The following is a 12836-nucleotide window of genomic DNA, read 5'->3' as shown; positions in this document are numbered from 1 at the left end:
TTCCCAAGTGTTACATCACAGGTGGATTTTATCACTGTAGGAGGGTGTTCAGTGAAACACTCACGGTGTTACATTCCCCTAGGGTGCAACTATATCCACTCATGTACATAAGGCTATCAGGTATAATGCCACTTACCACACACCTGGGGGATTCCTGCCATTTAAGTAACATCAGGAATGTTCATAATTATGTGGTGTACCAAATGTATACAGCCCTGCTACTTTTTGTCAGCTGGGATTCTGTTTCTTGTCTGTGTGATGTCTAGATTTTTATTTTTTTTCCTACATTGCATTGCCTTTGGTGATAATTATTCTTCCTTTTAAAGTTATCTGGAGTTACTATATAACAGAATTTTGTAGAGCAGAAATGTACATGTCAAACAACTGTATTTCATTGTACAGTATTCAGCTTTGTTTTTCCCGGCCATATATAAACACTTGAAAAACTTCTTTTTTATATTTTATATCTTCACAGTGAAGAATCTGTTTGCATTCCAGAGAGTAATCGGTCTGAGTCAAGTAGAGATGAGAAAGAGGTTCCCGTTAAAGAGGATGCCCTAACAGGCAAAAAGACTGGAAACTGTGTCAGTCTAATAGTGCCACAGCAAGACTGTCAGCTGCAAGACCTACTCAAACAGTTAAGAATATGTGCTGCTTAACAGAGAGTGCAATTGCATTTGATGGCTGTGTTATGTTGTCTCCAGCCATAGTGTCCTGGCCAGTGGTCCTGTCAAATTTTGTGAGCTCAGTAAAGTTGCCACTGAGTAGCCTAGGAACCTCCCAGAGAGAACACAGATGTTTCAGGAAGGAAAGTAGGTGCAGATCTTCTGTCTCAGTAAGTACCAGACCAGTGCTGAACATCACTGTGATGAAGTACACATGGAAAAAGACAGATACAGGCATCTGACCACATATGGAAAATGAAAAGATCCTGTCATCTTTCCTTGCTTGTATTGTAATGGCAATGAAGAGGTCCCATGACACTGACCAACTCCCAGTTAGCCTAAAAAAGTCTGTGCAGTTTCATCTGGACAGGGTTGTTCAGCTCATGTTCTCAAATCCCTCATGCAATATCATTTTTGTTTTCCAAACCTAGTGGATATTTTTCACATCGGGGTTAATGATCCCTGAATATGTCTTACAAATAGCATTTTTTTTTTTTTTCCCTCAAGATGAAAAGTGACATAACTTAGTAAATGGATATGCTTTGAAAAGCAATTAATGATTAACAGAGTTACTACATCTGTAACACCAGTAAACACCATTCACATATATCAGATAAAATCAATTATGGAATGCAGTGTTTTATGAGGCTTTCACAAAGCAAGCATCAAGACATTGTCATATTTGCATTTTTGGTTTGATTAAATGCAACAAATAAGAAACTGCTTCATTCAGTGTAGTAATTGTTTTGCCAGTATACATACGTGTATGTGCCTGTAGTTATTTATCAGGCACTGGAAGTTCCCCCAATCGTGTGTGCTTTGCAGAGGATGGAATTCCAATCAATCCTTGTTTCCTTTTTTCTGGGTATAAAACTAGGAGTGTTAAATCCTTTTATTTTTTTTCCCTTCCTTTATATTTTTTCCTTTTTTTTTTTTTCTTTCCTTAATTTGCTTTTCTTGTGCACTGGTTGTGTTTCTAATTTCAGTCAGTGCTAAGCTGATGTTTACTATTTTTTCCCATTTCAGTTTCATACCTTTAGCAAATTATCATAAAGTTCACTGAAATTAATAACAGAACGTGTCAGCTAAGCAATGTTGAAAACACCTTAAAGCTGCGTGCATCAGGAAGCAGAACTGACAGTTCAAGAAGTGGCATTCTTCTCTCCCTATCTGGTTGATAGGACACTCCATTGTAGCAGAGATGTGCTCAGAGATGCTTGAAGTAACATTTTTCAGATGACAAGTAAAACCCAGCAGTAGCTGCCTTGATTAACAATTGAGATGAATTCTCTGTAAGAGAGGGAAAAAGTTATATCTGGTATTGAAATCATTTTTGCATTTTAGGTCATGACAATAGAAATGTTTCATTCAGACACCAGACACTTTGTTTCCCTTTCCAACCAGGCATGCTCCTGAAACAAATGCTAGCACTGCTGTCACTGGTGGCTATGCTGGGAGGTCAATTGCAAAAGTTTTGTCTGCCAGCTATCCCTCGCTTTTTAGTTTTTTTTTATCCTCATAGATTATAGTTATTCTTGTAAATATCAGCTGTGACTTCCATGAGGAAAGGAGGTAATGTCTGATTACTGTTCAAGGAGTAATAATAGTAAACGTCCTTGTCCTTGTAAACGGAAAAGCACTTTTTTGTTTGTTTGTTCACAACATGATTGCAAAAGACATTTACTTCTAGTACTTAGTACAGGACAAAATTATCTTTTCCCCTGTATCATTATTTTGTGTTTCATTGTTATTTATCTCCACAGAACAGACAGCTATTTAAAATAAGAGAAAGGGCAACAAGATAAACCATTATAGTGGTAGAACTGAGCTAGTTTAGCTACCTTCCCGTTCTGTATCCTTTCAGCCAGTTATCCAGGTTGTCATGCAGTCACAAGAGAAACTACACAATTCTTTGTATAAGGTTAGAGGAGCACTCCTCTTCAACTACTTAGTTCATTTCAGTGTTGTTGGCATGTTACAAGGCATTTGCATGCTCTGAGGGATAAAGAACAAGGGTCACTACAAGCAAAATGTCTGTTGATCTAAGTAGACTGGCAAGACTAGAGAAACAACACACTCATATGCCCATACCTGCACATGTTGCAGGCACACACAATCACCTCATCAGAAGTTTTTAATTAAATATACAGATATCACACAAATCCTTTTCAGGCAGAATAATTATATCATTGAGTGATACCTCCTTACCACTGTCAGCTACTTCTGTGGAAAAGCCAGGAGCAAGGAGGGACGAGGCTCTCTTAAGCACAGAAGACTGTCCTTGATAAACAGGCTTGCACAGTGTTGGAGCAGTAACTCATCATCACCTTCTTAAAAATAAGATGTTGCTTCAAGTTGGAAAGCAACACTCAACTTTAGCCACTAAAGTAGCCACTAACTTAGCTACTAAATTTAGCTAAAAAAAATAAAATAAAATAGACCAATGAATGTTCTGAAACATGAACTTTCACCCCTGGACTTATAAATTAAATAATTTTAATTCTTATTGTATTCATGTCAACAGAGGTTCCTTACTGATCATAAAGTTCTCCTTTATTTTTTTCCACCTTCTTTTTTCAGATCTATCATTTCAAATCTGGAATCAGATACTAATATTTTTACATGATAGAGTACAAAACTTCTCTTAATTTTTTATTTTAAACTCCACTGATCCCCCTTGTATTCCAGTTTTCACAGGTGAAAAGTAGAATGGCTCAGGTTGGAAGGGGCCTTAAAGACCACCCAGTTCCAACCCCCTGCCATGGACATGGACATCTCCCACCAGACCAGGTTGCTCAAAGCCCCATCCAGCCTGGCCTTGAACACTTCCAGGGATGGGGCAACCACGGCTTGTGCAACCACATGTGCCAGTGCCTCACCACCCTCTGCAAGAAGAATTTCCTCCTAACCTCTAATCTAAATCTCCCTTCTTTTCATTTAAAAGCATTCTCCCTTGTCCTGTCATTGTCTGCCCAAGAGAAAGTTTGCTCACCATCTTTTTATAACCCTCCTTTAAACATTGAAATTCTTCAATGAGGTCACCCCAGAGCCTTCTTTTCTTCAGGCTGAACAGCCTCACCTCTCTCAGCCTTTCTTCATAGGAGAGGTGTTCCAGCCCTCTAATTAACTTCATGGTCCTCCTCTGGGCCTGTTCTAACATATCTAGATCCTTCTGGTTCTGGTGGCCCCAGACCTGAATGCAGCACTCCAAGTAGGACATCACAAGGGTAAAGTAGAGGGGGACAATCCCCTAATTCTCTCTGCTGGCCACATTGCTTTTGATGCAGCCCAGTATACTGTTGGCCTTCTGGGCTGCAAGCGCACACTGCTGACTCATGTCAAGCTTTTCATCTACCAGAATCCCCAAGTCCTGCTCTCAATGAGTTCTTCTAGACTGTACTCACAGCTGGGATTGCCTCAACCTTACACTTTGATTGCAGCACCTTACACTTTGACTTGTTGAACCTCATCAGGTTTACATGGGCCCACTTCTCAAGTTTGTCCAGGTCCCTTTGGATGGTATTCCTTCCTTCTGTTGTATCAACCACACCACTCAGCTTGGTGTAATCTGCAAACTTGATGAGTGTGAACTTGATCCCACTAAGTCATTGATAAAGGTACAGTACTGGTCCCAAGACAGCCTTCTGAGGGACACCACTCATCACCAGCCTCCACTTGGACATAGAGCCATTGACCACCACTCTCTGGGTGCAACCTTCAAGCCAACTCTTTATCCACTGAATGGTTCACCTTTCAAATCTCTCTCTCTCCAATTTGGAGATCAGGAAGTCATGTGGGGCCGTGTCAAAAGCCTTACAGAAATCCAGGTAGATAATATCAGTCAGTCTTCCCTTGTTGATTGATGAAGTCACTCCACTGTAGAGGGCCACTAGATTGGTCAGGCATGATTTTCCCTTGTTGAAGACGTGTTGGCTGCTGGATCACCTTCTTGTCCTGCATGTGCCTTGGCACTGCTTCCAGGAGGATCTATTCCATGATCTTCCCAGGCACAGTGGTGAGGATTACTAGTCTGTCATTCCCCAGGTCCTCCTTTCTACTCCTCATGAAATGGGAGTAATGTTTCCCTTTTTCCAGTCACTGTGGACTTCACCTGATTCCAAGGACTTTTCAAATATGAAGAAGAGAGGTTTGGCAACTTCATCAGCCAGTTCCCTCAGGATCCTGGGTTGCATGACTTCAGGCCACATAGATTCATACTTGTTCACCTTCATCAGACGGTCTCAAACCTCCTCTTCACTTACAGTGGGAGGGACTTTGCTACTCCAGCCCTTGCCTAGAGGTTCAGGGAAATGAGAGACATGAGAAACCTGACTGTCAGTGAAGACTGAGGCAAGGAACACGTTGGGTACCTCCACCTTCTCCATGTCATAGAATCATAAAGTCATAGAATCAAGTCCATTGCTACCAGTTCTCCCTTCTAAATATAAATACTAAGTATGTAGCTATGCATTCTAAGCTTTCTAAGAAAATACTAAATTCCATAATTTTAAACTTATTTGACTATTTCATTTAAACTTATTAACAAGAGTATAAGTGACTTATTTTCAAGTTAAACATGGTTTCAGTAACTGTCCCAATGCTAGTAACTAGGCACATTTTATCAGAATTAATTTTAGCAGCTTTAGGAGATTAATGAGAATGGCACACTTGCTAAAATACAAGGGGTTTCAGCTGCTGTGACTGTCAGTTCCACTTCCTGATTTCCATTTCTTCTGTATTTTGAAGGACTTCACAAATCACAGTTGCTTGAATGGTAGCTGGCTAATCAGCTAACCCTGGTGGCAGAGGTATGCACTGTTTCATAGAGAATCATAACACAGAGCAAAAAATCTGAAACAAAACTGCTATATCAACCAAAACCAGGGAAAAGTGATCTATTTTGGATGTGAAAGGAAAAGAAAAGAAAAGAAAAGAAAAGAAAAGAAAAGAAAAGAAAAGAAAAGAAAAGAAAAGAAAAGAAAAGAAAAGAAAAGAAAAGAAAAGAAAAGAAAAGAAAAGAAAAGAAGAGAAAAAGATATGTAATGGAAGGGATTTTTTTTCCTACCACCTAAGTATATGAACAGCAGTTAATACACCTTATGACTACAGAGCGAAGTCCTAAAGACAAAACTTATATGATTCTAAAAAGTTTAAGTAAGGGAATATATAAATAAGAAACGGTACTCTTATTCTGTTAAGAAGTAGGCAGCCATAGGGAAAATATCTGAAATATCAGAGACTTCAAAACCTCTCTCATTTATACCACTTTCATTTCTTGTGCATGTGTTATGTATAGAAGACTGGGAAGAAAACTAGCTATCAAAGTCAAAGCAGCTTTTAGTAAAGAGACAGAAAAAATAATTAGTGTGACTGGTTCTGAGGACATCCCTATTGTACATAAAACTGAGACTAACTAACCATAGTGAAAGCAGTGAAAAAAATGTGCCATGCAAAAGACTTTAATATATACGTATATATATATCTTGCTAACATTTTGGTTTGGAAATTATGTCACTAATTGGAGTTTGCTCATCTCCAGACATGACCTGTACTTTGCTCTGCTCCAGTCAGTGGACTGTGCCAGTGGAAAGGGAAGAGCAGAAAAAAGAAACATAACCTGTATTCAGATGGACTTAGTAGAATTATTAGGGAGCACAAAAGTGTAATTCTGTTGTTATCAACTGAGAGAGCCAAAATCTCTTTGAAAGAAAACTCTAAACAATTAACTGACCTAAAATTTCCAGTCACTGAAAGGAATATGGAACAGTTGGTCATAATAAATGTAAACAATTGGTTGTGATATTACATTAGGAGACATTGGAATCTATGTCCTTGCTGTATCTTTATTTCTCTAAGTTGTGTGCATTGTGGTGGTTTTCAGTTAACTTGACAGAGTAACAGTATACAGTTAGAGCAAGATCTTAAAATTCCACCCCTAAAATTTACCCCTAACCCAGCCTCATACCTCCTGAAAAGAAATGTTGTTGCTTTCATACAGATGACAAGTGATTGCACATCTTGGTCAGGTGCTGATTTTGCAGTAAGTAGGTGCAACATGATAAATGGAACGATACATTTATACTTTTAACCACAAAAATTTTAATGAAATTTATACCAAACAGCCTCTGGGTTTCCTTTAGGGCCCCAGGGTATCCATTAGGGCCACACACACGGCATGATTATATCTGGGCACAGCACAAAGCCTTTAAGTGAGTGCATCAGTCAAGACTGACCTAAAATCAAACTGGGATTTAGGGGGTCGGTAACAGCTGTTCCACTGAATATTTAACTGCTAGCTGGATGCATCCCCAGATTTCATCATTTTTCTTTCCTCAGGCTCCTCAGCCTCATATCACACGTCCTCCTTAACAAATGTCTCCTGACCAGGGAGGGAGTAATATGGTACCTTCGCAGCCTCTTACAATCTGATCTTCATTCAACTGAAAATGTCTACGTGCTTTTAGTGTTTAGTTACATGCTTATATCCATAGGGTTTGAACTTCCTTACTGAGCCAATGTCAATCATGGAGGTGTGCTAGAGTATTGTGCTTGTGGTAAGTGGTGTACAGACAAAGCACAGCTTTCCTTGGGCAAGTGTTTCTATCTGTATTGGCAAATTCTCCATGTTAATAGTATTTATATTGTCCCTGTGGCAGGCAGATCTGTCACAAACTCTTCTGAGCTCTGTGCTCATCAGGAGTTAAGAGACCTCAGGTAGGACACCCAGGACTGGAACTAGGCTCTGTCATATTGTTAGATCAAGATTAAGAGTGCTGGGTGACACAATCTCCTGGTCCAGCTCAAATTTGGCACAAGTTGGGGGGAAGTCCCATTATCATCATCATAACAGAAATAGTGTCAAGATTTTCCCTCCCAAAGTATCTAAATTTGAGTCCTGCTGCTGGCACTGAACTATCACCGAGCTCAGGACTCAGCATGACCAAGAAGCCATGAAGAAACAATGGCTCTGTGCACCTGCTGGGTATCTGTGCTAATGAGAGAATCACACAATCCTCAAGAGGCGATGGTTTCTCTCTGAAGGACATTAGCACAAGCTCCTGTTCAGCTCAGAATCACATCGACAGAGATGCAAAGAGTTGAAGCGATTAGTGCTACAGGTTAGATTTTGCTTTTTCTGCTTGTTCTGATTGAGGTACAGCAAAGGGTGTATCATTAGAGCAAGCTGCAAGCCATCAGATGTTCAATCTGGCATTTTGGAGGTAGGTGCATAATAGTCATTTACAAGTTCTGGAGAACAGCCTAGTGAGGACTGCAATAAAATGGTGAGCCCTGATATACTCATACAGATTATCTCCCAGTCTAGCCTGTCTTAAAATATCCCCTGTTTTACATTGTGTTTGTCTGCTGGACTTTGTCATGCTGCTTTTGAAGGGGAAAGCTGTTGGCGTATGTTGTGTTACATGACCCATAGTAATTCCATATAATGCAGTCATGGATGTGAACCTACAAGAGGATTTTGTTTTCTGTCAGCACACAACCTTTTTCTTAGATGCCTGGAAGAGTTATTATACTGATAGTGCCTCCACATGAAAGCTGGTATAAAGTCATTTGTGTTTAGTAAACTGTGTCTTGCAAACTGTTTCACTGCAGGCTATCATGTCTGAGTATATCTATTTCAGGCTAAAAAAGCAAATAAACGAACAACAAATTTGTGACACTTCAACAGGGTCTCCAATTTGCTCATATTTCCAAAAATCCTAAATGGCTGTTGCAAATGTTCTAGAAACCAAAGTGAATTGTTTAAAGTTCTATTGCATCATATATATAGATCACATTTATCTGTATGTGGAGACTATGTTTTCCCTGTTGACATCATTTCAGAGTCATTGTCTGTTTCAGCTGAGATATTGTTAATGGTCTTTCTTAATCCCAAAATCTATAGGTCAATGTATGCATAAGCAATAGCTCTTCTGTCTAAGGATGAAGTAAAAGGAAAGGAATTATTGCATAGTGTGTTTTTATATGCACCATAGCTGGCTTTGCTCCATGAGATGTTGCCTTAAGCAGGAAGACCAGAAAAATAAGCAACTTTGATGAAAACCAGATCATGATGGGATCTGCAGAGAAGTGACTCTAACAGGACTCATTTTGGAGGAGTGTACAGTAAAATGTTTATTGTTGTCTCCAAATTCAGGCCACCATGAGAAACTACGCATATACCTTGATAGTCCATCATTTCGTTCTTGAAAGACATTATCTGCAATTAAAAAATTAGCTTCTTTAAACTAGTGGTGGCTAACCTACCAAGTATTTTTACCAAGAAGAGGTCAGCCACCAGAAACATTTCTCCACACACAACCGGTATAGCCACTTTCTGAGTATCAGTCCAGTAATTCCAGTCTTGTAAACAGATTTGCTCCCAGCCATAACAGACTACACTTCTCCATATCCAAATCTATAACCCTTGCCCCATACCACAAGCCATGGTCAGCACCCTACACCAAGCTCCTTACTACTGAATGCTCCCTGGCTAGTGTACTTAACTGTTCCCTGCAGCCAAGCCAATCCAAGTCTCCTGCTTATTCCCTTCAAGCATTTACCTTTTCCTCACTCTTCCATGCAGCCCTCAGTCCCACAGTCGCCCTTCACAACACCAATCCAACAGAAGAAAAACCACCAAGCTGCTCCTTCCACCAGGACAGGCACCAACCACGCCCCAGGGGTAGCATCAGAGGGGTCAGCAGTGGCCATGAGCTAGCACAGAGTAGCTTGATGCACAAGTGGCCTGTGCAATAAGCTGGCCCACTCTGTTATTTTTTCCAGAACACATAGGTATAAATAATAGATTTAAATATATCACAATACGTAGACATAGATAGATATAGATATAGGTGATATAGATATAGATTATATATAGATAGATTAAATATAGATATAGATAGGTATATATGCATATAGATATAGATGATATACATGATATAGATATAATTTAGATATAGATAAATGTAGATGTAGGTAGATATAAATATAGATCTAGATTTAGATAGGTATTTTATAGATATGGATATGGAGAGATGAAATTACAGTCAGCTTTATAATAAACGTGAACTCTGGGATAACACATATCCATGGTATAGGTACATTGATTATACTTTTAACTTTGATGCAAGTTACCATATCCCATTTCTGTTTACAGCTCTAATGGGAAATCAGTTTCCTGGGCCCAGAATGAGAAAAGCAGCAGAGGAGCACACCTTTGGCAGAGGCTATCAATCCACATCAACAAAAAAGAGAACCCCAATCAAACTGCAGTGATCAAGCCTTTCTCAAAAAGCACAGATAGTAGCCGACACAGTAGCAGTGCTACATTTCCTGAGTCCAGTGCCAAAACACTTTATGATGTTTCAGAAGCAGAAGAGCAATACCCAGCTCAGTACAGACCACAGACTCCCTCACCTGTCAGCACCGTGAGCCACAGAACTGCTTCTGTTAGCCGAACAGAAGATGATGTCCCTACTTTCCAGTCAGAGCCTCCTCAGCGAAGTAGCTCCTCTCAAGGCTCCCTCATGGAGCAGATCAGTAGTGTGGTTACTCGTTTTACAGCCAATATCAGTGAGCTGAACTCTATGATGCTTTCAACAGCCACTCCAGGGACAATGGTGGCCACTCCTCTCTGCTCTTCATACCTGATTCCACGGGAAATCCAGCTCCCTACAACGATGACCACATTTGCAGAGATCCAGCCACTTCCTTCCATTGAAGTCAACGGCGCTTCACAGTCAGCCAGGAAACCTTCAAACGGCAGTGTCAAAGAAGGCACCTCAGAGACCCCATCAGCAAAGCAAGACCTTGAGGAGTTGGTAGCTTTAACTCCTCCTTCTCCTTTTAGAGACTCCATTGATTCTGGAAGTGCATCTCCCAGCTCTCCAGTTTCTGAATCAGCTCTCTGTATCCCATCCTCCCCAAAGTATGACACCCTCCTCATCAGAGATTATACTCAAAGTTCTTCTTCGCTGTGAATGTAGTTCAAGAAAATGTTGGATCTCAATGACTACAAGCAAGTAGTGAGGGACAAGTCGAGCCTTCAAGATCTCCAGTGTTTACTCAGAGTGAGAGGCGTTGGGTCATCTTCTGAGAAACAGAGAGGAAGAAATGGAGTTACTTGATAAGTGGAAACATCAGATTAATGATGCTGTTTTAAAGACAAAATGACTCTTGGCAGATTATCGTGGCCTTAAAAAAACATGGGCTTTTCAGAAACACTGAATCTATTTTTGAGGGCTTATAAGGAGTCTGTTAAATCAGTTACATACCAAGTGCTTTGCTTTAGTATTACAATGAACTGTGTGTACAATATATATGGGAAAGGGGGGAAATTAGATTGTAAACAACTGTACAAAGGTTTGTTTGTTTACTCTGATTCCTTACCCAGAAGTGAACCTTGATCTTTTATCAAGAATAGAAGACCAAACATTGAATGTACATTTTCTAATAGACTCAAAGACTCAAATCTGGGACCAACCTATCATTCTTTCCTTCTTTCTTTTTTTTTTTTTTTTTCTATGAAGATCTCAAAAAGCAGTAATGTATGTTCAATAACTACCAAGCATTTTGCTGAAGCATATTGTGTTTGTGATACGTTATATGTGGATAACACTAAGCTGAAGCTTTGCAGTGAGTGACTGCAATATGGAGGGCTTTACAAGTGACTTCTCAACTACACGTTTGTTTATGAAATTCTCTTCTATCAGTATTGAAAAAAATCATTTTGTTAACATTGGATTCACCTTCACAGCAACAGAACCCAAGGAAGATTTCCTGACTATTTCACCATGTTGCCAACTAATAACGAAGTAGCAAAAAATATTTTCTGGAGTACTGTTTTGTAATTCCCTTATCAGGGCAAGTTGTTGTGGTGAATATTCTCTTTCTAGCAGCATTACCAAGCTATATTATAGCTGCACTCCCTACTGAAATTAATACATTTTTACGGACGTTCTTGTGCTAACATTGCCAGTTAAAACACTCATTCGGGCTCCCATAGTCTTTGCTTGTAAGGAACAGGTAAACACTCTAAGGATTTTCTCCATCTTTTGAATGACAGAATTCTAAGAGACCAATATGGATTATGATGAATGTTAACTGCCAGTGGAAATGTTGTCATAATCATAATTTATATGCAGAGAAAAGCCTGTGTCAAAATCTGCTTAGAGGTGGTTTAGCTACTCTTTAGTAAGCAACAGTTTTAACTTTATTTAGCTGCTGATGCCTTGCAGCTATGAACTGTGACAAAAATAAAATAAAAAATATTAAAAAAAAAAAAAAAGACTTTCAAAGCAATACAGAGTAAAGGTTAAAGAAGAAAAGACCTAATGAGGTATGAATGAACAGAGTCCTATTTTTTCCTATATGAAGGTAGTACAGTTTAGTGCACTTCATACTGTCATGACACTTTTTTGATAAAGGCAGGAAAGGGATTTAAAGTTTGAATAGAAGCTAAATAATTTTTGTTACGTGTAGTTAAGCAGAACTGGTAAGTCAGGCCCTAAACGCACACTGTATTGGCTTCATGACATTACTCCATGACACAACTGTTCTCAGGTGCCAAACTTTTATGGGTTTTATTTTAATTAAGGATAGTATGAAGTGGTGAGTAATGTTCTCCAGTTCATAGTTGAGTTGATACAGCCTTATACAGAAGACAGTTTCATGGAAAGAAGCCTTTAAATAAGGCTTCTTTGTTTCTTTTCAAAATATTTAGAATTTATTTCTTCAAAAATATAAATCAAAATTCATACACATTTTCTCTCCCCAAAGTAAAAAAAAAAAAAAAAAAAAAAAACACCACAAATATTTGAAATATTTGATACCAAAAAAAAAAAAAAAAAAAAAAAGAAGAAGATAAAAAAGCACATTCACATACTTTAGCAACAAACATTTTCTGTTCCTTTTAAAGTTAGTTTCACCATTATGTGTTGCATTCCAATTTACTTCTCAACAACATTAAAAAAAAAGACTAGATGAATGAATCAGGCTAACAGCTCAAAGACATACCTTAAGGATTCTGTACATCCTGCACAAGGCAGTGTTATCCAATATCTAGTGTATGAGCATGTTTATTTTGCCAGGTACAGTCACTTTCTAGCTTTGCCTATAGCATGAACCAGCAGGTCACAACCCAGCTCTATTCTGGAAGTCAGGTAGATACAA

General features: G+C 39.0%; 1 protein-coding gene across 3 annotated transcripts in view; it reads left to right on the top strand.

The window, feature by feature from the left end:
- Nucleotides 1-10645, top strand: part of GRM5 (glutamate metabotropic receptor 5) — a gene marked incomplete at both ends in the record, with an annotated part of 270563 nt that extends 259918 nt beyond the window's left edge. For 2 of the 3 annotated variants that reach the window (XM_082775943.1, XM_082775942.1), the window contains one exon: nt 9823-10645. In XM_082775943.1, coding sequence (XP_082632069.1) covers nt 9823-10645 — 823 coding nt within the window. Of the gene's footprint in view, nt 1-475; nt 638-9822 lie in introns of all 3 variants that reach the window. The other variant, XM_082775941.1, reaches the window with a different exon arrangement.
- Between the last annotated feature and the right edge of the window lie 2191 nt (nt 10646-12836).

The sequence above is a fragment of the Aythya marila genome (assembly GCF_965140915.1).
Source record: "Aythya marila genome assembly, chromosome: 1".
In the NCBI taxonomy this organism is placed as follows: Eukaryota; Metazoa; Chordata; class Aves; order Anseriformes; family Anatidae; genus Aythya; species Aythya marila.
The sequence above is the reverse complement of the archived record's forward strand: the minus strand, read 5'-3'. Positions and strand labels throughout refer to the sequence as shown.